This window comes from Chroicocephalus ridibundus, chromosome 1 (genome assembly GCF_963924245.1).
Source record: "Chroicocephalus ridibundus chromosome 1, bChrRid1.1, whole genome shotgun sequence".
NCBI classification, from domain to species: Eukaryota; Metazoa; Chordata; class Aves; order Charadriiformes; family Laridae; genus Chroicocephalus; species Chroicocephalus ridibundus.
Genome location: NC_086284.1, coordinates 77,631,673 through 77,656,697, shown reverse-complemented (window position 1 = coordinate 77,656,697; position 25,025 = coordinate 77,631,673). Strand labels below are relative to the sequence as shown.

Sequence of the window (25,025 nt, the reverse complement as noted above, 5' to 3'; positions counted from 1 at the left end):
GGAACAGGGAAGACACCACAAGCAGGACAGAATCTCTCCTGAAACCGCTTATGTTGGTAAATTGCATGAGCAGTTCAGTGTAGGGATCCAGCAAAGCAAGAGTGTAAAGAAGCCTAGCAACCTAGCACTGGAAAGAGTAACCACTTGTGAGTTAATGAAAGTGTTAGCAGAACCTGGCCCAGTGTTATTAGGAAGAGAGGAGAACATTAAGGGCTGAAATGATAACGGTTTTGTAAGGCTTACTTAGAGATACTGGCTGCAATGGTCAGCTAAATCTAGTATTTAGCAGCCAAATCTCTCAAGCCTGCCACGTTTAGATACTACTGCTCTAACCAGAGAAGACAGGCAGTCGGGCTTTTACAGTACTCCACAAGCACAGCAAGACTAAAGCAGGGCCTCTCCTGTAGAACACAATCTCAAATTTGAAATATGGCAAAGTAAACCCTAGGTGTCCTAGGCTTCTGAGAAAATGGCCTAACAGAGCCTGCATCAAGAACAATATCCCAGAAGACACCCCTATTCACATCTCTTTAGAAATGATTTCCTTATGTTTGTTTATCACTTATCTGAAAAGGCTAGTCCTTTCAAAAATGCTCCATCCACACAGATGAATTTATGGCAAGGTAAAGTCACATCAGACACCCGCGGCCAACAACAGAAATAGAAATATTTTTTGGCAAAAAGCTTATATGTTTTCCGGGAATGAACATGTAAGAACAGAGGTTGGCAATACACTTCCCATAGAAAATGGAAGAGGAAAAAGCAGTTAGTCCAAATGTAATGCACCAACCCTCCGAGATGAACCATTGCTCAGTGCACAAGCATCTACGCTTTCTCAAACAGAAATGTAAGTCTGTGCTTGTCTCAAAGTCTCAGCATTAGGCATAGCACTTTCCGGAGAATACATGTAGTTGTTGTTCCGTGCAGATACGATGCTTCTTTGTAAGTCTGAGAACCCTCCAATGTCCAGAAGGATCTAGGCCTGTTTTCTCCAGCTGTATCTCACCTCATACTGGGAACTTTAAATGTCATTGGAAATTTCTGAACCCTAAAATGGACAAAAGTTCTCACCAGCCTAGTCCCTTTCCCTTCTGATAATGATCTGCATAATTCTGAAATTGCTTGATCTGCAGAATTGTTGGATCAGAAGGTGACAAACACGTTCCTACTTCTGTATAAAACAAGCATATTATCAAAATGGGTTATGTTCCTCCACAATAGGAAGACCTAAACACCCCCCTTTTGCTACCACACCTCGGTTCTTTCTCCTTTGAATAAGAATCACAATTGATCATGCTTTCTGACTGCAAAGACTAGTACTCCTTTGGGATTCATGAGAGACAAAGGGCCCTTCCAGTCACTGAAACAGAAAATGAAGAACTGGCTCTAAAGGACATTATTCCTTTTTGTATCACCTCAGAGAGACCACCTAAACACATGAGTTACCTGAGCTCCTAAATCCAAATTTTCCAATACTGGATTTTCTTATCGTTCCCAAGCCCTAAGCCTAAGGAGATATATATATATATATATATATATATATATATATATATATATAAAAAATTTATTTATTATATTCTTTTGTATATATATATAAAAATAAAATAATATATATAATATATAATATAAAATAATATATATTAGCTTATATTATACATATATACATAAATAATATATATAGAAAAATTTTATATATGTATGTGTGTATATATATATATTAGGTGGAGGATGCATCAGGAAAGGAAAAAGAAGTGCTGTCTCAAACTGACAGCTCAGCACTGAACAGAAACAAGATCCTTCTGACTCAAGCCCTATTCCCAAGTGGAAGAGGCATGTTTTATGCAGGAGTTCTCTAGGCAACTGTACCAGTACATAGCTCTCCCAGTTACTTTAAGCGTACCAGTGTGTACCATTATTTTCAACAGGGACTTAGAAAGGCTGACCAGCTTTGACAAGAGCCATTTAGAGAAATATTTAGAGAAATATTTATATTGGAATGTATCCCTGAAGGTCATTGAGTCCAACCTCCCACTTAAAGCAGAGCCAACTTCAATGTCAGATCCAGCTGCTTGTCCAGTTGCATTTTGAATATATCCTAGGCTGGAGATTTCACAGCCTCTCTAAGCACCCGCTCCAGAGACCGTCCAACCACTCTCACCTGTGAATCATCCTCTTTCCTTATATCAAATTGGACTTTCTCTTGCTGCAACTTGTGGCTGTTCCCTCTCACTCTCACGCTGTGCAACTCCCAGACAAGTCTGTTCTGTCTTCTTTACACGTAGTGGAAGACATGGTAGATCCCCTTAGCTTCTGTTCTCCAGGTTGAAAAATCCCAGTTCCTTCAGGCCCCCATAATCCTCTTGGTGTCTCGCTGCTGAACTTACACAGTTTGTCAATGACTTTCTTGTACTAGGAGGCTGAAATCTGGACACGGAACTGCATGTGCAGACTCATGAGTGCTGAGTTGATGGAATAATCACCGCGCTTGACCTGCTGGGTACATGCCTGCCAGTATAGCCCAGTATGTGGATAGTTTTCATTACCACAAGGAAGCACCACCAGGACCTCAGAGCCTTTTCTGAAGACCTGCCAGTCAGTCATTCTCTAGGATACATGCAGTTAATTTTTCCCAGGTGCTTGTCTTTGCATTTGCTTCAGGAGGTTCCTATCAACCCCTTTCTTCAGCTTGTCAAGAGCCCTCTGGATAGTAGGCCTACCCTCCAGTATATCAGGCAGTGTCCCCTGCTGCCATCCACAGTCTTACTAAGGCTGCATTTCATCCCATTGTCCAAGTTACTGTTAGTACTAAACACTATGAGTTTCAGCGTTGATCCTTGAGAAGCGTTGCTCATAACCAGTCACTGCATTCAACAACAGCCTGGGCTATTTTCCCAATACCTTGCCCTAACCCTATGGCTCTGAAAAATTGTTGTCCAGCTGCGTAGCAAAGGCCTCTGTTTGAACAAAAGGACACAGAGATTAACTGAGTCATACACTCAATATTTGAAAACACTAAGAAGTCAAAGAGTAATAAAGTAAAAGTACTAAAAAGGCAAGTAAGCAGTAAGAACATTAAGAGCTAGATACCTACAGAAGTAAATTCTGGGCTGATATCAAGTTAATGGTGGCTGATCTCTCAACTTGTAACGCAGTTAAACTCTAGGATTAGTTCGGGTTTTAGACATAGTCCTGTCTTTTGAGATTCCTGTTGATTATAGGCCGCCACTCAATGTGTCAGCCTGTCTTCAGTCCTGTTCTCAATTTTCTAGTTGCTCATGTGTACTGAGGAAAACTCAAGATCTGAGGAAACTTCAAGTATGAATAGGCCGTTCTTGACAGTAGAACAAAGTCATTCAGGCACCAGGAATTTTTTAAAAAATTTTTATTCATCTCAATAAATAAATTCTTATTCTTTTTTTTATGTGAGACAAACACATTCTATCTCCTTAAACAAATTAAAATGTAACTTTTGTTTTGTAACATTGTAATTTCTTGACTGAAATATTTCAGTCATAGTCACAAAACGCAAGATATCCCATAAAGACAAATTACCCAAACAGTTAAAGTTAACCATAATTAAAAGCAAATACAATGGCATTTATAAAAATTACTTGTCAAGTATCATTCTTTCTCGGCTGCACTACTGTTTTTGCCAAGAAAAGGAAGAAAGTGAAGAAAAACTATATTTTATTCCAGACTTTCCACAGGAATATACAGTTGCCTGAGCTAAGAAATGCACTTTCAAATTCCTCAGTTTTTCTTGGTTATTTCACTATGTCAACAACTAATATCTCTTCATTTTCAGATGTTAGTGATTGAAGTTTGCTCTCCATCAGCTGAAATGAAAATAAAAGATTCCATTAGTTTTATGCATAAAGTTAGGTTAGCATCTACTTGCTTAACCCACAATTCTGAGATTATTTCAATTTTTGTTGCATGTTTTATAGAAATATTTCACTTCTTTGTTTGTAGCTGATAAACTTTCCTTAGCTAGGCATAACAGTGAAATTTCAGCAGCTTTGTAATGCCGACACATGATTTTTGACTGTCTTGGAAGTGGACAGGGAGAATGTGTGTTTTTCTCCAGTGCACCATGCAGATTACCACATATCATCTCACATGAATTAATGCAAAAGGATTATCTTTGCCAAGGTGTGAAAGTAGATGAGTACACGTTGGCCTGAAGTTTAGCTGATTGAACAGACCATGAGAAAGTACTGGACATAACATGATGAACTGCTGGGCAATGAAAGGACACAAGTGAGCTGCTGGTCGGTATGCTGGTCTGGGGAAATGCTGTGTGTGACCACTGCAGTCTGTCCTGCTACCTTACAAAACCCTGTTTTGAACTGTTTTCTGTGTCACCTTGCTTTCTATCCTGTATGTCTAATGTGCTAGAGAACTTAATTGATGCCGGACTAGTGTGTGAGTAGGAGAGACCTGCACCAGGAGAGATCTGCACCGGGAGAGACCCAAGGTGAGAGCTGGCGACCTGGTAGGGGGACAGAGGGTTTGGACACAGAGACCAGATGTGAGGAGCTTGTGAATTTGTGGTTATTGTGGATGAAGAGAGTGAGGGTGTATGCATGTCTCACTGGCAAACTTCATCCCTGCTCAGCTGGAGAGGAGCAGGAGGACTGGGATGCCTGCGACCCTCTTTATGTGACTGCTGGTGGTGTTGACGTGGTGCTGCTAAAGGCACCTGTGCTGGTTTTTGTGGCTGGCTGCATTAGTGTCCTCTGTGTGTCCCATTGTGCATGAGCGTGCCTTGTGCCCTTGCTGCTGCCTGGACCAGGGGTATCAGCCTCTGCGCCTGTGAGACTGGAACAGAAGAAACCCCCCAATTCTGGAAGAGCACTGCATTTAACTTCCCTTAACAAACTTGCCTCCTGATTTGCTCTTGTAATTCCTCAAAATATGGCAAAGAGTTGTTCTCTGTGTTAAGTTCCTTATCATTTAAAAAATAGCTGCAGTAGAGTCTTGTATGTATTTCACACATTTAATATAAAATAGAAAGAGAACATACCTCTGCATTTGTATCAGGCAGTCCATGAAATGCATTTTTTGGCTCTGGGATTTCTGGAAATGCTGCTTTCCAACAGCCGGTTCTGGAGATCAAAAGGGATGGAATAGAAAAGTAAAATTAAGTAACTGTCATGTGTAAAAATCCTTGAAACAGCTTTTATCTTCCTCTTCCAGGATAGAAGAGAAATGAAAAACATACGTCACCTCAGCGCAGAATGAACGCATATCAGAAAAACTCTAAGGATTTGGATGGTAATAGTTTCATTTTTGGTTAAAGATTCGCTAGTGGTTATTTTCTTCTTTGAAAGGAAAAGGAATTTGTGTTGCTCTTTAAGTCACTACAAACAGTGAAAAGTGGGTATAAAAATTTTAACCAAGTTGGAAGAACAGTATCTTCTCTGAATTACTATATATTTCCATACAAAGTGCATGATACAGCAGAATATCCTTTTTCTTTCTGTTTCCCTTATGTGATTTATTTCAAGAAGCAAGCTGCTTAGGTTATGTGCTTTCAGATTCATTGCTTGCTAGGACAATTCTAGTGAAAGCTGCAAAATCTTTACTGGTAAGTACAATCAACCTCTGTGTTTGCAATAAATTCAGCAGTTCAAGAAACCAGAAAACTTATTGTGTAGACATTCTACCTTACAAATACTCAGAGCAGCTGTGCTGTTAATATAAGTAATTGCATATAATTTCTCTCTGTGCCGTGTTGACAGGAGATGCCCTGGAAAAAGTTGTGTGGATCGGTTGGAGAGGGACTTTGGGCATCACCATTATAGTACCTGCATCAGGATTAATCAGTACCTGCACTTGGATTAATTCTTATACAATGTGAGTGAAAAAGTTGTATCTATACTACAGAGACACCTCTACCTTATTTAAGAACTGCAGATGTTTCACATACCCACAAAAGATAAAATAAATGCATAAATTAAGTTTACCTTTTGTAGAACAAAATTGCAATGATTGCCACTACGAGTGTCGCAATTGCTACCACAAGTAAAATCCATACTGAAGAAGAAATGATTTCTTCACTTCCTGAAAGAGCCGTAAAGTATTATTGTTAATAAAGAGGAATAGATGTACAACTGTGTCAAACATCTGCTCTGGTGACTGACTGGTGAATGTCAGTCTGAAAGGTTTCACTTGATATAAAAATAAACTCTTTAATTTAGGGCCTTAGCAGTAACACCTGTTGGGAAGGATTGACTTTGAGCCCCAGGTATGCACTTCAGTTGCAAATGCGTAACTTCTTATGTCGATTTGTAACGTCAAACTGTTAAGAGATGTATTAATTCTCTTCCTCCTCTTCTTCTCAGTAGCATGAAGGGAAACAAAAAGTTTGCCAAGCCTTTATATATCTGTGTGTCAGTAGATGCATAGCAATGTATGAGGTAGACAGGACATCGCTGGGGGAAGAGTAGCCCAAGGCAAGGATTTTTGTTCTTACCAAACTCTACGGGTGGGCTCCAGTCCCCCCAGGCTGAGCTCACGAGGCAGGCACCACCAGCTGTTCTCATTTTCAAGAGGTACTTCTTTCTCGTATTGGATCTTTCAAATATGTGACTATTCCCCCCTTCCTAAAAAACAAAGCAAAACCAAATTGTTTTTCTTTGTTGCATGTCTAGGTGTTGATAATACGCAAGTGCCATTTACCAGTGAAACTTTTACAAGGCTAGGAGAGCATTGGTTGTTAAAGCAGATTGCTGTTACAAAACAAAACATAAAAATATGTGTGTTTATTATGTTTATAATATGTACGCATCCATGTATCTCCTTTAAAAAATAACCTGTCACTCAGCAAACTTTTTATGTCTAGAAGCTTTTTGTCTTTTAAACTATATCCTGTAATTTCTTACAATATAGTCTGATCTATTGATAATTTCCCTTGGCCCATTGACAGAGGTAGAAAAGTATTTTGAATTGTCTCATTTCAATACTGCTAGAATTTAGTGATTTGAGGAATAAACTGTCTGCACGAACCTCACCTTCTTCGGTTTTTGCATTATGACTTTTCAGGAAAAGCATAACTTCCCAGCCAAACCTGTGAAACAAGTAGAAGACTGCAATACTTAGTGTTACTACAATTAACTGAACTGTGCTTACTCTCGGATACTTTCAGCATAGAGATGGGGTGTGCAAGCTGCATTGATTAGAGTGAGGTGCAGCATACCTGGAGGACGGCCTCCATCCCAAAGGATCCCAAAGGATCCCAAAGGCCTTCTGTGGTCTTTGTTTTTCACAAAGAAAATTAAATTCCTAGGAGATGTTTTCTCTATGTCTCTTTTCTCTGCTGTCACTGATGCGTAACTTCAAATTCTGATCCAAATATTTGAGGGGGGGAGAAGAAACAATATAATGTAAAATTGAAGGTTTTTCAAAATACTTAAAGAATAGTAATAAAGTTCTGCCCTTGAATGTTTAGTAAATGACATATGTCATGATGAATTCGCAGTTTGACACATAAAATTTATAAATAAGGATCCCATGAAGCGTAAGACATTGAACGCATACGGATTTAAAGGTATTTGCATACTATTTACTTTTCACAAATGACTACAAAACTAACATGTATTGCTGATTGATAGAATAAACAAACTTACTTGTATAGAAGTATATTTGATTTTTCCCTCAGGGTTATCCTGTAAATTGAGAAAAAACGTTTTATTTTTATGATTACTTGTTTTGTGTTTAGACAATAAGTCATTTTTATCTACTGTCCCATTTTTCTGCATTACTCTTTCTTATCTACTTGACAGTTTGTTCAGAAGAATGTAATTTATCTAAGATTTAGTATTTAATATATACTTAATCTACAATGCCAAGTTTATATAGTTACTAATTCTTCTATGGAAAAGTATTTATTTTCCTTACCACCAGAGTTGAGAAATAAATTTTCTTTCAGATTGGTGATTAAATTGAAACACAAGCAAGCCAGACCTGAATGAAAACTGTAACTTTATTCTTACACAAAAAAACAAGAAAGATAAAAATCTGTGAAGTACACTTTTTAGTTTACATCTAGTGTTCATATTTTACAATAAATGTCACTATATTTAATTGCAAATACTATGTAAATCTTGCCCTCTTTTCCCTCAGATGAAAATATTCAGGACTGTCATGGATTCACAGATATTTTAGGCTGCCCTCCAACTACATAGTTGGTAGACAGAATAAAATTCACTCATCTCTTCTGAACAGCCATAGTGACTTCCATGTAATGTAGTGAGCACATACAACTAATGACTGCAGACTATATCACCTCTATTAGCCTGACAGTTATGTATTTTTAAATTATTTTGCACTCTGTATTACTCCATTTTAAAACAAAATGAAATTAATCCAAACTTGTTTCATCAAACAACTGCATACATTGTCAAGTGGCATCTGAATGTGAGCTTGGAAGGCAGGACAGCTTCTAGAATCTAACGAACTAGCTTAAGCACAGGGATTAATCTAGTGCAGCAATATAGTCTACTTTTTTTTTGTGCTTATACTAAAGTAATATATCAGAAATGAAAAAAATGAGGTCATGGAAGATTTCAGAAAGTGGAGTTCCAGAAGGACAGCTGGTCTTTTACAAATTTTGGAAGAACACATGTATTAAAGGGCACTGTATTTAAAAAAAAAGAAGAAAATGTGTATGATAGTTAAAAGAGACTCCCTCCTGCAGGGGATGGTGGCACCAATCTACTGACCTGACCTGATGGAGGTCTGTTGCTTGCTAGGGGTCGGGATTCAGGATGCTGCAGAAGGACTGCTAGGCTTGTCTGGCCATTGAATTATTACCCCTTCCTGCTCTTCTGTGTGAGCACCAATGATACGGCCCGGGGTAACCTGGATGGTTTCAAGGGTGACTGCAGAACACTGAGGGGATGGTGAAGGGCAGGAAGCCCAGAAGGTATCTCCTCAGTCCTTCCAGTGTGAGTGAAAGGCGTGAGCAGAATTTAACTCATGATCAGGTCAATACCTGAATGAGTGGCTGGTGTCACAGGTGGGGCTGTGGCTTCTGCAACCTTAGTACCCTTTTTGAAAAATGAGTGCTACTGAGCAAGTGTGGGACGCATCTCACCAAGTGGGGTGAGAGTGTCCTTGCAAAGAGGCTTGCTGAACTGGTCTTTGTGTTTTATGTAAAGGAGCGCTCTCAATACATACAGCTCTGTCTTGGCACAAATGATGAGCCAATAAGAAAGCTTGTGAGTAGGCATCAGAGGACAGACCAACACAGGTCACAATATAGTAGGTGTTCGTTCTAGATCTGCTGGTCAAGAAAAGGAAGAAGATGAGACCCTCGTCAGGCAGCTTGAGAAAGCCTCACAGCCACAGGCCTTGGTACTTAAGGGAAATAGCCCTGGAGGGCAAAGTTTCTGGTTGATCTACAAGGACAGACTCCTCAGAGCACAGGAACGGTCCATTCTGGTGTGCAGAAAATCGAGTAAGTGTGCCAGGTGAGCATGGCAGGGCATGAAGCTTGAGTCTGAGCTCAGAGACAAAAAGGAAGTGTGCAGAAGGTAGAATGCTGAAGGATTTGGGAGGAATACAAAGACATTATCCGCACATGCAGGGGTTGACACTAGTGAGGGAGGTGAACACAAGAAAGGTTTTTATGAGTGCACTGGCAGCAAAAAGGCGATTAAGGAGAATGCAGGTCTGTTTCTCAGTTGGGGGAATCTAGTGACAAGGGGCATGGGAAAGGCTGAGGTATTTGGTGCCTTTTTAGCTCAGTTTTCACTGGTAAGGTTTGCATTCAGGTTTTCTTGATATCCTGATCTATAAAGCCTTAGCTTAAAACATCGCTGGAGAAGAATTCAAGATTCTCAGTAAATTCAGTTTATTGGTATCATACATGAAAAAATGTGATTGAAATTATGTTGAACAACAGAGTTATCCTTTTTTGTTTGCTCCCAATGCAAATAATTTCCAATTGTGAACAGAAAGTTTAAAGGCTAACTGTAATGCAATACGAGTTGGTCATAGTGTATTAGTAGAACAATAAAAGTTTATACCTGGCAGTGGTAAACCAATAAATTTTGCAGTACAGTAATTGCTGGACCTTGACATAATCAGTAATGTGAAAACTGCTAATAATCATTTAAAAAGTGATAGGCAATTCAGACTACGTGTGAATTGAACATTCTTTATAAACTGAATATTAGGCTTATTAAAAGACTTTAAGAAGTATGTATTGTGCCAGCAATGCACTTTTATTCCAACATCACACAGAGTTTTCTATAAGCTTTCTTTTCTGCTAAGGCCAAGGGAGTTGGAGAAGTAATGGAGTTTTGTAGCAGTTAGCTGGTCTTGCGAGAAAAGTCACCTATGAAATAACAAACCCAATCCAGACTAAGAAATTCCAGATAACAGAAAAGTAGGGACGACCTTCCGTCAGCCACTAAGTGGCCAAATCTGGTTGTAGCACAGGCAGGTTTTTCCTTTGTAGTCACTATCTGCCACCCTGTGGTCATTTGACGCAATTCTGCCACAATTAGAGTACTTTAGGTCGGCTGTTGGAGGGGAAGACAGCAAATTCACTCGTTCCTGTTGCAGCAAAAATACTTGTAAAGCCAAAGTCTGAATTTGACTTTCAGTAGCTTAAATGATTCCCTCAGTAACCTGTGCTTATCCACACTGTCTGTCTGCTTTCTCTAACACTTTTTTTCTGATACTCATGCTCGTTAAGTGGATGCTGATCTCTGCCCTTTCACAGAGATGCAGTCATCAGTGAAGGACTCCAATCCAGGAGAGCTCCAACAGGTCTTAGTGAAAGAAATGCCCTTTCTGAGTTTTGTCACAGCCAAAGCTGTGATATGTTCAAGTCTTGATCAACCATGCTCCTCCTCCACACAGTCACAGTCAACCAGTGTATCTATCTCCAGCAATATCTCACACGGGGGAACAGGGATAAAAAAAATGGGGCAGTATGGCATAAGGGGGTGCCTGGAAGGCACAACCAGAAAGGAATATGCTGCTGTGCATGAGGGATACACCATACAAGAGGGATTGATTTTCTTTCTGTCCATGTATATTGGTAAATGCAAACATATGTATTACTGTTAAATACAGGTGAAGAAATTCCTCTTACCTTATACTTTATGATGATTTCATATTTAAAACACTTGTCTTTGTTAGAATGACTTATTTGGGGTCGTTGCCATTGAATTATGCAATCATTTTTAATTTCATCACAGTTGACAGTGATATTTGATGGAGGCATGAGCTTTTCTGAAATGATATAACCAAGAATTCAAATAATTAAAATCACTTGGTCCCTTTTTTTCTTTGATAAAAGAGAGTGCAAGTGCAAGTAACATCTCTAAGAAGAACCATACTCATTAGTATCCATTTTTCTTAGGAACTCCGTTAGAAATAATTGAAAGACCAAAGTTCTTTAAATCCTGCCCCTAGGATCAGAAAAAACAAGGACTAAGCCTGGGAGCATGACTTAGGAGCATACAAAGATACAAACACTCTCCATTTACTCTTTTAGATGAGTAAGATAGAGTTCTGTCTTCTTTTTGCAAGGATGTTTTTTACTGCAGAAGAAAAAACTGATGTCAAATCTAATGTAAGAAATGCAAAGGTCATTTCTTTCTTCAAGCCTCCTCACAGGATGCCTCTGTAACATGAAGTTGCTGCGTGCTTGATGTTGTGAACTATTCAGTTTATTCCTCCCTTGCGAGAAATTAGCCATACAAATTTAAGAAAGACACTTCAGTTTTAAGAATCTAGCCAACTTCTTCACACATTTCCCCTCAATTCACAGGTGTCAGCAAAAATATGAGGACCTTTATATTTTGGTCATGGCCAAGGACTTGATTACTTGATTGTAACAGCAAAAGACAGCCATTCATGACAGAAAGGCTGATAAAAGGCTGGTAGAGGAAACCTTCGTTTCAGCTACGTTGCTACTTTGCAACAATATTTAGAGACAGGCCTGGTCTATTTGTGATGGGCTGTTTGGTCAAAGAACAGTCTTGTTTCATCTGCCATGAATGATATTACAGCTCAATTCCTTCTCTTTATAGAATGAAGCCATTGTCCATTTTTTGGAGGCAATAGCCAAAACTTTGCCAAAAAGGCTTTGGCACAGTAAAAGTAATTGCAGAGGATGCTTCCAAATTAAAGCACCACATGTGAAAGAGCATACGAAAACCTGGAGTATTGTGTACACTTATAATATTCTCTCATCAAGCTTATGGTGTTGGTGTATGCCATTCCCACTGGGAATGAGAAGGAGAAATCAGTGCACAGATAAACTTCTGAAAAGCCTCCGCTGTTGAAAGTTCTTTGGCCATCATTGAAAGGACAGCAGCGGGAAGTAAAATCTTTTCAGTCCTCTGAACCTTGTTGGAGAAAGACCTAAAACCAGTAAGGGTAGACTGATGAAGAATTTGGGGTAGGCTGCAGCTGTGGAGCGTCTTGCTTATTTTCCCTTATTGCTTTTTTGCTTGAGGAATAACTTTTCTTGAAGAAACGAGAGTGTCTTACTTTTGACTCTAGGGGAGACAGAAGACTTGGTTCCTTCTCAGGGAAAAATGCTCTACTACCCTCATGCAATAGTGAAAACATAGCAAAAAGAAATTATTTACTTACCAATTTTGTACAGTTTAATGTACTTATTGTAGAACTGAATCAGGGACTCATTGCTAGACCCGTTCACCAGGAAGTAAGCATCTACTGCAGTCTGTATTGTCACATTTTGGAATCTACATCCCGTGTTTCTGCCATTTTCATCTTTAATGTAAAGCTCGCATTCCATTGCGTCATCATATCTGTATATAGCAAGGTATGTAAGTTAAACGTGGGCAGTGTGATGTATCACATGAGAATGCAGACTTCCCTAGACTCAAGCAGACCTACTTACCTCGAGTACTGCCAGTGGAGAAAATATTGGGTATCTTCTGGAGCATTCCTGCCTGCCTGCCATGTGCAGTTCATGAGGGAAACGTTATAAATCACACAGGAGAAATTTTCAATGGCCGAGCCGTTCATGCCTGCAAACACAGGAATATCCGTGGTGAGGAAAAATTGTGTGGCTGCTCCAAGCTGGAGGATCATGGCACATGCTTGGATATATTAGACACCTTCAACTCCTGCTGGTTATTGCTTGGGTTAGGAATGACTTGCTTCATTTTAGGTATAACACTGAAAGATATTTGCACTGACAAATTCAATGAAGAATTTGTCATGGATAAATCCTCCAAAGATATGACCATAGTTGTGTCTGATAGACTAAGTCTCAGGGGAGTCTACACTGTGCTAGAACAGGCTGATACCTAAAGTGGATACCTCTATGCTTTGAATCATTCTTATTCAAAAGGAGACAGTGGTGCCACGATGTCACAAACTGAAACATTTCCCTGTCATCCTTCAGTACCCTGCTGTAGCATTTTTATTTGAAGGATGATCTTCAGCACCCTGTCAAATGAGTGAAGAGCATGAGAAGCTTCCCTGTGGACTCCAGAGAGGGAGAGAAACCCAAGTGCAGAGCTGTGAAGTTTTTCAAGACTTCAGGGAGGTGTAGATGCAAACTTCTGAGGTGCTTCTGCTCTGCAGTGATGCCTTCTTGCACCGGGAATTAACACGAGGAATATTTTCCTGATCACAAACTTATCAATTTACTCTTTAACACCCTTCCCCAACAGAACTGAATAAGGAGACTAAACATACCTTTCAAAAGGAAGGATTAGTTATCCATCCTTTTATAAGAAATCAGCAAATACTTTGAGCTTGATGAGGCAGGAAGTAATGCCATTTGGTATATGCCAACTTCATGTTGCTTAAATGAACAGATCGTGTACCTCATTTTCTCAGCAGTCTCATGTATATTACCCCTCTCATACAAAGAGGAGTAAATTCTGTCAGACCTTTCATTTTTGTGGATGGGACACTGCAAAATTTTGGGCATTGCACCATGAGTTACACTGTGACAAAATTCAAGATTTCACAGATTTCTTAAGGAAGAATTTCAGAACTACAGCCACAAACCTGTTTCACTTGGATTTTTAATAGTATTTTAAAGACATTCAACTGCAGTCAATAAAATATTAACACAAACAATTAAAAGAGAATTAGTAATTAAAAGGATGGCATCAAGAAGGTGGCAACTGAAGGCTAAAAAATTGCTGATCTAGTTATAGGAAACTTTTTTGGTTTTCACAGAAACAGTCATAAGGCTGTGAACAAGAACCTGATCATCATACAGGAAACATATAAATTAAGGAATGAAGAGTTTCAGTTTTTCTTTTACCCCCAGTCCACTGGAAGTAGCAAATTATTCCCCGAAGTCTAGCGTATTACCTTGAGGTACATATCTGCATATGCTTGCGTATGTGCCATTCATGTTCACTGCTGTAACAGAAAAGCTTGCTCCATTGTGCAGAGGAGGTGCTACATTTCCAAATGCACTTCATATTCTCTGCCTGAAAAATGTCACGCAGAAGTTTCACTTTTTAGTTTTTCATCTATTGGTTTACATGGTGCTACTCCTTGTAGAAAGGGCTTAAGCTTGTGCATGATTTGTGACAGTGGGACCACTACAATAGTGAAGTAGGTACTGATGTCTTCCCAGGCTCGAGCATTTTCTTCCCAGAAGCTTTGGGTAATGAACCTGTATCAGTGCAAGGTGAAGAGTTCAGGGCTTCCCTCCAGAAAAGCTCATGGCAGTGTTTGTTAGGAATATCACTCCCTCCCCTCCTTCTACCCATAGTCCACAATAGTCCACCAAATCAGTTGAACCACCTCAAAATACAGCATATGTGCTTTCATAACAATCAACAGATTCTTATCTGGCTGTAATGTGCTTTATACTCCTTTGAAAGACAAAGGGAGATACCCCATAAATGACTGCCTGGGCAAGGAGCTGGCTTGAGGTTCACCCCCACTAACATTAGCTTTCTAAAAACTGGCACCGAATTTGGTCAAGTCATATAGGTGTCTTGTCTATGCAGCGGTGAAGGAAGATACAGACAGTGGCATATAAGATGCATGGGATGCATTGCCTTCCGGTATGGGGTGTACCGCTCTAGCAGCTCCTGTCAGATCTTAGAAGACTATAATTTCCATGCTTAGATAGTTGAAATGAAGGTGACATGAATCTACTGAAATCTGGGATTACTGTTACAGGTGGTATAACTGCATGAAGTATCAAAGGAGTTGCCAAACGTCAGAATTTTCTAGAAACTGCCTATAGAAACATTAATGTTCACCATAGATGTGGTATACATCTTGCTTGACACAGTAGTGTTGTGTAAAATGCTCCTTCTCTATTCATGCAAAATAGATTGTCAAAACCAATACCTTTCTGTTACAGTTCCTTTTGCTGAAACAATGTTATTTTGGAGATTACCTACCCAATCAGATGCACAAGGAATATTGGCCAAATGGATGGAGACAGTTTTGGGCTGTAGAGGAAGAGAATTTAGCTAAGGCAGGAGTGATACATGTACAGGGAAAAGAATAATCCCAAGAGGACAACTTCATGACTTGCTTTGAAGTACGTGTGCAGCTTGTAGAGGCCAGTGAAAGAGGAAACTGTTTTGCTTAACAAACATCGTAGTTGCAAAATAGGAAATGCTTAGCTTACTGTCTTCTCTGCATAAGCACTGAAAACCAACTAAATCTGAAGCTGAAGTTGCCTTTTCATAAAGTCGTGGCACTTCTCAAGTAGTCCATTTACACAAGATCTGAGTTCTATGTTTCCTGTCTGTTATCAAAAGTTTGGATCTGAATTGGAGCTGAAGTATGGATCTGATCTGGAGCTGAATTTGGCAAGGAATGGGAAAATAATTATAAGGCCTTCTACAGATACATTGGACAGAAAAGAAAGATTAAAGAAAGTGTATCACCTCTGATAAATAAGACAGGAGAATTAGTGACAACTGACATGGAGAAGGCTGAGGTACTCAACAAATTTTTGCCTCAGTGTTCACTGTCAACCACCCTTTCCACTTCTCTCAAGTCCTTGAATCTCAAGGCCTCTCATCTCCCTCCCATCATAAGAGATGACCAGGTTTGAGACCTCCTGAAGAACCTGACCACACATAAGTCCGTGGGACCCAACGAGATGCATCCTAGGGTGCTGAGGAATTGACTGATATAGTTGCCAAGCCACTCTCCATTATATTTAAAAAGTCATAGCAGTCAGGTGAAGTGCCTAGTTACTGCAGAAAAGTGAATATCACCCCCTTTTTTAGAAAGGGTCATAAGAAGGATCTGGAACTACTGACCAGTCAGCCTCACCTCCATGCCTGGTAGAGCAACAGTTTTCATCTACCTGGATTTCTGTAGCACCTTTGGTATGGTCCCCCACAACATTCTTGCCTCTAAAATGGAGAGATGTATGCTTGATAGATGGGCTGTTAGACAATAAGAAATTGGCTGGCTGGGTACTTCCAAAGAATTATAGTAGTCAATGGCTCAATGTCCAGTTGGAACCTGTAACAAGTGGTGTCCCTCAAGGGTCCATACTGGGACAAATATGATTTAATATCTTCATTAATGACATAGAGAGTGGAACTGAGTGACAATGACACCAAGCTGAGTGGTGCAGTTTATTCACTAGAGGGAAGGGATGCCATCCAGAGAGACCTTGATAGGCTTGAGGGGTGGGTCCATTTGAACCTCATGAAGCTCAACAAGGCCAGGTACAAGGTCCTGCATCTGGGTCAGGGCAATCCCCAATATCAAAACAGACTAGGGGATGAAGACATTGAAAGCAGCCCTGCAGAGAAGGACTTAAGGATGCTGGTGGCTGAAAAATACAACATTATCTGACAACATGCACTCACAACCCAGAAAGCCAACTGTATCGTGAGTGCATCAAAAGAAGCGTTGCCAGCTCTACTCTGCTCTTGTGAGACCTTACCTGGAGTACTGCATCCAGCTCGGGGGTCCCCAGTGCAGGAAAGACATGGACCTGTTAGAGTGGGTCCAGAGGTGGGCCAGAAGAATGATCAGAGGGCTGGAACACCTGTCCTCTGAAGAAAGGCTGAGATAGTTGGGGGTTGTTCATCTTGGAGAAGAGCGGGCTCTGACGAGACCTTTTTGTGGCCTTTCAATACATAAAAGGGACTTATAAGAAAGATGGAGAGAGACTTTTTACCAGGACCTGTAGTGACAGAACAAGGGGCAATGGTTTTAAACTGAAAGATGGTAGGTTTATACAGGATTTCAGGAAGAATTTTTTTTTATGATGATGGTGGTAGGACACTGGACCAGGTTGCTCAGAGAAGTTGTGGATACCCTGTCATTGGAAATGTTCAAGGTCAGGTGTGATGGGTCTTTGAGCACTGTGATCTAGTGAAAGATGACCCTATTCATGGCAGGGGCATTAGACTACATGATCTTTAGAAGTTCCCTTCCACCTCAAACTGTTCTATGATTGTATGAACCTGCTTGGCCCTCAGGAGTCACTCCAGAAATATTGTGTCTTCACAGGCTTCTGTGTCACACCAATCATCCCTGAGCAAGCACATCGCTGCATCTCCAATGTCCCTGAAAGCTTATGTATCTAATTCAGTTTGTCCTTTGTAGTTAAAAATTCTCATCTGCACAGCAATGAGACGCCTCTTACTGAAGTTCCTCTGAAAGCAGGAAAAGAGACAACCTTACAGTTCAGTCCCATCAAGGCCCTGATTCCACAAGATTCCTCTGAAGGCAAGAATTTCACAATAGTGGGCAGAGAGGACAGATATGCCTCAGTACTAAGACAGGTCTCAACAAAATCTAGAAAGGACTGCTAAAACAGAGACTATGTTGTTCTCACCAAGGGTACTTTTTTCAATTACTTAAGGATAAAAGAAAAAGAAGGAAGTGTAATGATTTATCTCTGATAAAAATTTATATAGCAAATTTACCATTATAGTCTCAGTAAAATCTCCTGCAGTCACTAAACACCAGTCCTCAGTGAAATTCATGCTGTTCATCCAACTCAGTTCCATTTTCCACTGAATCAGCATCAAATTTCTAATAGGTGAGTCTGGCACCTCTGCTGCAAGTGTTGCATAATAGGATCAGTAAGTTGCAGGACTGATTCCCAGATTTTCAGGTGCAGAAGTTATTACCGAGCACATCTAAGACAGAAAGCAACTTAAGCACAACTACCCATAATGAGAAACACATTACACTTCATCAGAGGATCATCCCATGGAAGTGTTCTACTCACAGTCTGTGCAGTGCCAGCCAACACACAACTGGGTGATCAGCAGCATCCACTGGGTCAGGAAGATGAACGCAAGAGGAGCAATCATCTCTTCCTTTTTGGAGACAGAGAACAGGGAAACTTGATCAAGGTGAAAGATGTCAGCGTGAACCACTCTCCTCTGAACTTTTCTAATCTGATGTGCTCGTATGCCTGCTTCTACACCATCTGATCATCTCAGTTCTGGTGGGAGGAAAGATTAGATAGACTTCTCAAGCAGTTAGAGAAATGTTCAAATAAACACTAACAAAGTTAAAAAGTTCTTCATTTCTGTAACAAAAAAAATTGTGTGATGATTCATAAGGCTGGTGATCTTGAGAGCACTGTATAGAAGTTACATACATCCATCTGATGACTGGTATCTTAAGGTCTAAAGATCTATCTATTTACCTGCTATATACGAAGGTTAGGATGAATAGACGTCAAGCAGGTGGGTAAACAGCTGCAAACAAAAAATATCAAAATGGGTCACAGCAATAGCAATCAGCTTGAGTTACCCAATGGTGAATATGATAAGTTTGGTGAGGGCGTTAGTTCATGTACTTTCAAGGATTTTTTTGAGTATATGTTTAAAAGCGGATCTAGGAGCAGTGTCTAACTTCTACAAATTCAGTACCAAACCCAGTAAGAAAATTAGAATTGTGTCTAGGACCTTTCTTAGCAAGCAGTAAAAATTATTTGCAAAAATAAATTTTATTTATTTGCAAAAAACTTCATTCAACTTAGCTCATGTATTCCTCTGACAGCTTTTTAGATTTTGCCTGGGACATCAGCCCTCCAGCCCTGGACTTCCTAGAGTCTCAATGAATAACCCAGCACACAAAATAGTCGGAAAGACAAAGATGGACCTACCTTCTATTTCAAAATGTCTTTATCTTGTTTATCTTTCTGTCATAGTCTTCAGACTCAAAGAAGATGGGAAGACTCGTATCTTAAATATAAAATATTTAAATGGTATAAATAGGGTTGTCTCCCTTGCTGCTTGTGTTTTGAGGAACTGTAATATCATCGGAAATGTTGCAAGATATGATGGTCCTCACTTCCCTCCTGTTTCTTGCCAAATTCATGTAATTGCACAACTCAGTTTCATATAACATGAACAAGCAGTTAGCTGGCTAAACTTTCCTTTCTGTTGTACTGGTTCTTGGTAATCATACAATCATAGAATCACAGAATTGTCTGGGTTGGAAGGGACCTTAAAGACCACCGAGTTCCAACCCCCTGCCACGGCCAGGGACACCTGCCACTAGACCAGGTTGCTCTAAGAATCCAGACTGGCCTTGAATCCAGCAAGTGCATAAGAATCTTTTCTTTTACAGGTATTTCTCTCTAGCTCTATATAATAATGAGTAGCATCTCTCAATACAAACCATGTCTGGGGGCTGGGGGCAGTAGGGGCTCCCCATGGTGGGTGACGGCAGGGCCTGGCAGCCAGGGCCCATCCCACCCCCTTATGGGTGCAGGGCAGCTGAAGCCACCAGGGCTGGGCCATCGGGCACCTCCCTGGGGTTGGGCCGAGGCCAGGCTGGGTTGTAGTCCCATGGGTGGCCCAGTTCAGAGGGCCCATGTCCAGGCAGGGCAGGGCAGGGCTGTGGGGAGCTGTAGACTGGCCCTGCTGCAGCATCACTGGGGCAGGAACTGATGGACACGGGGGGCTGACATGGGGTCCTGTGTGCCGGGCAGGGTGGGAGAGTCCCACAGGGCTGGGCAGGGATTGTCTTTGGAACACTCAGGGAGATGACAACACAAATTGTAAAAGATCCTTAAGCCTGTGGAAAAAGACGATTTCAAAACTTGAATGTGAAGTCTTCAAATAAGATATATCACTATAAAAAGTTGTGATTTGGGTTTGTTCTCAGTCCATTTCTCCAAGTGTCAAAAAAATTAAACCACAAGACACTGCAAAAACAGACAAAAAATTGCAAGTAGTAAGCATCTAACTACAAAAAGCCACTCCAGGGCCTGCTGCTGAGCATTTGATCCCTTCTCAGGTCACAGCTGTGCATCTTCTAAAGGTGAGAGTTATTATAAACAGTATAAACCATCAAAAGTTCCTTCATACCCTGAAAGGCTTTGCTTCACGGAAGACAATGTAATTTGCTTAATATGGAGATCTATAATCCATGTAAAGTAATCTTCACATATTGAAATTGAAACATCACTAGAAAATATGACATTTTTCAAACAGAAAGATATGTCAACATTTTTGTTTTAAAAACAGGCAGATCTGTTCTTCTGGAGTTAAAAACTTGTAGGAGAGAGAGCTGTCCATGTGCTTCTGTACCAGTCCCATTTCTTGTCTGCTATATTTGGGAAGAGTCACCTGCTGCCCAGCACCCTTCCAGAATGCTCCAGGATTCGCCTTTAGCAAAATCTCAAGGCCATTCCTATCCTATTTATTGACATATGGAGTGATACAACCATAACAGCCGTAGTTAACATATCAGCTATTCACACATAACTAAGATATAGCGATTTCCAACAGAGAAAGCCAAAGACAGTGCAGTGCTGATTGCCTCTGGGGACAAAGAGGGCCTACTTTCTAGACACCCAGAAATGCCTAGGCTCATGAGTATTTCTGCTTCCTCGATTCCTGCTGGAGTGTGAGACTGAGGACTGATGAACTGTAAGTGTGCTGTCATTTGCCAGGTTCATTATTTTATGTTGCTTGTAAACATGAATGATGCTGAGCTGTCACCGAGACCAGCCAACGTCCCAAAGTGGATATCTGACCTCCTTGCTCCTCTGCAACTCATGCAGTATAAAGGGAAGAGGTGTAGCACAGCAAATCTACTCATCATATAAGGAACTTTTTGACTGCAGAAGTATTTTATACAAAAATAAAAACTGAAGTTCATCTTCTGCTCACATGCCATACTAGAAGCATAAAGCAAGGCCTGAACTGAAAAGCAATATAAGTGACACCCTATGGTTATATTCATGCATTTGATCATGTCTGTCAGTAACTCAATATTGATTGAGAAGATGAACAACTCACCTTGAGCATCCAGAGCTTAAAAAAGCTCCACTCATCCCTAGAAACAATAATCATGACAGAATTAATAGAGCTTGGCCTGGTCTTTTGTGATTTCAGAGGAAAAGGTCTAAGGCGATGGTGCCTTTATAAGGATCAATTCATGGGAGTTCACTTCCTTCATATGTCAGGAGAGAACAGAAATGTAACAAAGGTTTTCTGAAGCATAATTATGAAGCAAACAGTGGAACAAGGAACAAAAAAGAATAGTGGATATTCTACCAGAAAGTAGATTTAGTCATGGAAGAAGCTCTTTTTGTTAAGAATCACTATTACTATCTCTATCACATTAAAGGTGTCAACAGACAAAGCAAATGAAAGCCTAGACTTCAGGTCTGGGACCATGATAGTCATTCAGAGGAAAGAGTAATCCATTGTCAGAAGTTTCACTGCACTCCCAGATTAAAGAAATTCCATACTTATCCATGTAGGCATTTTTTTTAACACTTACTGTGCTGTAAAGTTGGAAGAGAGGACTTCTGATCACAAAGAATGAAAAAACCACACACTTTAGTGTGTCCTCATCTTTGGAAGAAAAGCACTCGATTTTGCTGTGGTAACAGACAGTATTTCATAGAGAATGGAGGGGGGAGAGTTCCCAGGGTGATAAAATCAGAGCCATAGGAAATGTCACAGAGAATCAAATGGCGTTCTGGAAAATGAAGGAAGACAGAGTTTCTCTCCATCTGCCTTTCTCTGTCCTTTCCCACAGACTTTCACCTCCCTTCGTCTCTGTCCTTCAATAGGTCAGTTCCCAGAGCTCTAAGCAGTCTCCCACCCACTCCATCAGCAGACATATCCAAACCAGGAGCTCTTCTCACCCTGTGGCACCTCACACTGCAGGAGCGGAGAAGGGAGGGAGTTGAGGTGATCCATGCAGCACCGAGATTGGACTGGGGAGGAGGAAGGCTAGGATCAATTGCACCGAAGTTGCATTTCCTGATCCTGCACCACTTTAGGGATGGTGTTTAAGGGCAGCTGTTACTGTGAGGGGGGGTGTAGCTGCACACTCCTATGGAGATTTCTTGGCAGAAGCAGTTGGACCACAAGGTTGTGCCCACTGACGGCTGTGGCTGGATTTCTGGGCAGCATCTGTATCTGAGACACCCTTTCATCACACTGTTTAACATTGATGCAATGGGGCGCTGACTGCCCTGGGCAACTGTGTGTTTTTTTCTGTGCCTAAATCTGGTACTGGCAAGTGTCATCAACTCCCAACCTTTGAGTCATCCCAGTTACGCATCTTGCAATGGGTAGACAGAGATAAACACATCTGTCCAGTGCTGGGTTCTCTTTCTCCAGTTGAACTCCCACTGGACCCCATGCAAAGCCCTGTGCTCCCACTCTGGAGATCTCCTGAGCCTGTGGAGCAGGCAGCAGAGGAGCAGCGTGGTCTTTGGCACTCCCTCAGATTATACACCTCCGTAAAAAAATGAGGAAGTCTGGGTTTGGAGATTTCAAGGTTTAGGTATTTTTTTGTTTTTCAACTGGAATATACTGCAGCAGAACAATCCAAACAGCCCACAAGGACAGTGATGTTACCACAAAGAAACTCTCCTACACAGGGGATTTCCTTGGTGTCTGTATTTAGAAGTCTTGCCCTGAGGCTTTCAAAAATGCAAACAAATCAACAAAAAATTAAAAATCCCAAGCAAAGCTGGTGCTGATGATGGTGCTACCATAGTCTTTTATCTTTTAGAGGCCAGAAAACTAGTGTTGAATGGCCTTGCTAGGAGCTGGAAGAGAAACGAGAAGAAGAAAAAGAGAAAAAAGAGGAGAAAGAAGAGAAAGCTGGGCAGAGACACTAGGTCTATTTTCCAACTTCTGGCTCTACAAGGACTGGAGTCATTGCAGGAACGTGATTAAAACCAACCTTGCTCTAAAGTCCCCAAAACTTGAAGAATAATTTATTGTTCCAACACACAATAACTGCCCAGGTATTTTCCTATACTGGTGTCTTACAGCTTTTGTGTAGACCACAAAAATACAAATGGGAGACAAGGTCTTCTCTTTGGTCCTTGCAGCAAGAACTTCCTAGTTTTTAACAAATGTCTTTCTCCACAGAACAGAGGAAGAGCCATAGGAGATGAGAATACAGGAATTCTGTCTGTGTGAACATCCAAACCACTTGGTTAGAAGGTTTTTATACCCTGACCATCCTTTCCCAGTGAGTGTTATATTGGACCTTTGAACAGGGACGGGAAAGGGACACCTTCACTCCACTCCTACTCCCACCTCCACTACCACAGGATTTCTGGAATTCTCATCAGGGTGCTAGTAGTGGATTCCAGTTTTCTGAATGCAGCCTTGGCAGCTTTTGTAATAAATGCAGTGGGGGCCACGATCAATTGTGAGTGAAGCAGGATGGAGAGGATCCAGTAGACCCTAACTGTTTCATTCCTCTTTGAAGTAAGCTCTGGCTTTAGTTGACCAATTTTGATGAAGGTGCTCTTACTTTTTGGCAGTTACAACTTAAACAGAAGACTGCTTCTCTGGTTGTGTTTTAAAAAGCTATTAAAAACAAATTGTTAATGAAAGATTATTTAGAAACACGGAATCATAGGAAAAATTGGTTTCAAATGTGGCTTCTTGGAGGTCATCTGTTCTACTGGAATTTTATCGCCCTGAGAGAACTTTATCTACCATGAGGGAATTTCAACCATCTGAGATGACTTTAACCGTCCTGAGACCTCCTGGAAGGACAAAATGTCAGGGTACAAGCAAGCCAAGAGAATTATAGAGATCACCAGGAACAATATTTTGATACAGATGCTGGACAAGACAACTACAGGAGGTACTCAGCTGATCTGCAAGTCATCAAAGAGGAACTGATCATGGATGTGACAGTCATTGATGGTCTTGACTGCAAGTATCATGATGTGGTAGACTTTAAGCTTCTGGAGGAAGAAGGCAAATAGGATACTATAAATGTTGGGTGTCATGAGAGCAGACTACAGCTTGCTCGGGGCAGGACAGGATCTGAGATCCAGCGCTCTGCCCATCTCTCAGCCCTTAACTGAGAGACTGGCAGTACTTCAGAGAGACTTACTATGGATGTGCTGAAGTCTCCTGCCAGCAGCTTGGGTTTAGCCTTCAGCACATCCTTCCTGTTCTTTCCTGTGTCTTGGGTACTATGACACAGACAAGAGCTCATCCCTTGCAGTCCCAAGTAACCTCTCTAAACAGCTCATGACAAGTTCCACCTTAGCCCTGGCACACAATCCAGTATGCCAGAGGTGTCCTTGCATACCTCACAGATCCAGGTCTTTCTGCCCTCTGCCACCACTTGCTTCCTCCTGACCTTCCTCTGCTGTAGGACCTCACTTGGTGTCTGTCTGCTGGAGCTCAGTTCACAGTATGGGACAGCTCAAGGCATCAAGTTCCTCTGGCCAGGGCTCTGCTCTGGACAGAAGTGGAACTCCCATAGGAAGCTCTGGTTTGGTGAGGACAACTAACTCCGCCATACAGAGGTTTTTCACCTGGCACACTCTTTTCTTAACCTCGGCAGCATCTCTTCTGTTTTGCAGGGATTCAATTTACTAGAATGTGGATACCACTCAAGACATTACCCTGTGCTAGAGTCTGTCCTATGAGTGTGGATTTTTTTTTTGGTTTGTGGGTTTTTTGTTTGGTTGGTTTTTTGGTTTGGGTTTGTTTTTTGTTTTTGTTTGTTTGTTTGTTTTTGTTTTGTTGTTGTTGTTTTGGTTTGGTTTGGCTTGGGTTTTTTGTTTTGTTTTGTTTTTCCTGTCAGAAATGCAGAAA

The 25,025-nt window shown here is 40.9% G+C and overlaps 1 protein-coding gene across 1 annotated transcript; it reads right to left on the bottom strand.

The window, feature by feature from the left end:
* Positions 1-3,448: 3,448 nt before the first annotated feature.
* LOC134518192 (granulocyte-macrophage colony-stimulating factor receptor subunit alpha-like) lies at positions 3,449-19,148 on the bottom strand. Its single transcript, XM_063340592.1, is given in 14 exon segments — positions 3,449-3,836; positions 5,027-5,108; positions 5,970-6,066; positions 6,479-6,608; positions 7,632-7,670; positions 11,111-11,250; positions 12,622-12,800; positions 12,893-13,022; positions 14,329-14,429; positions 14,431-14,450; positions 17,886-18,019; positions 18,194-18,284; positions 18,620-18,671; positions 19,082-19,148. Coding segments are annotated over 12 exon segments (1,209 nt in total). The 5' UTR covers positions 18,279-18,284; positions 18,620-18,671; positions 19,082-19,148; the 3' UTR covers positions 3,449-3,764.
* Positions 19,149-25,025: the final 5,877 nt, after the last annotated feature.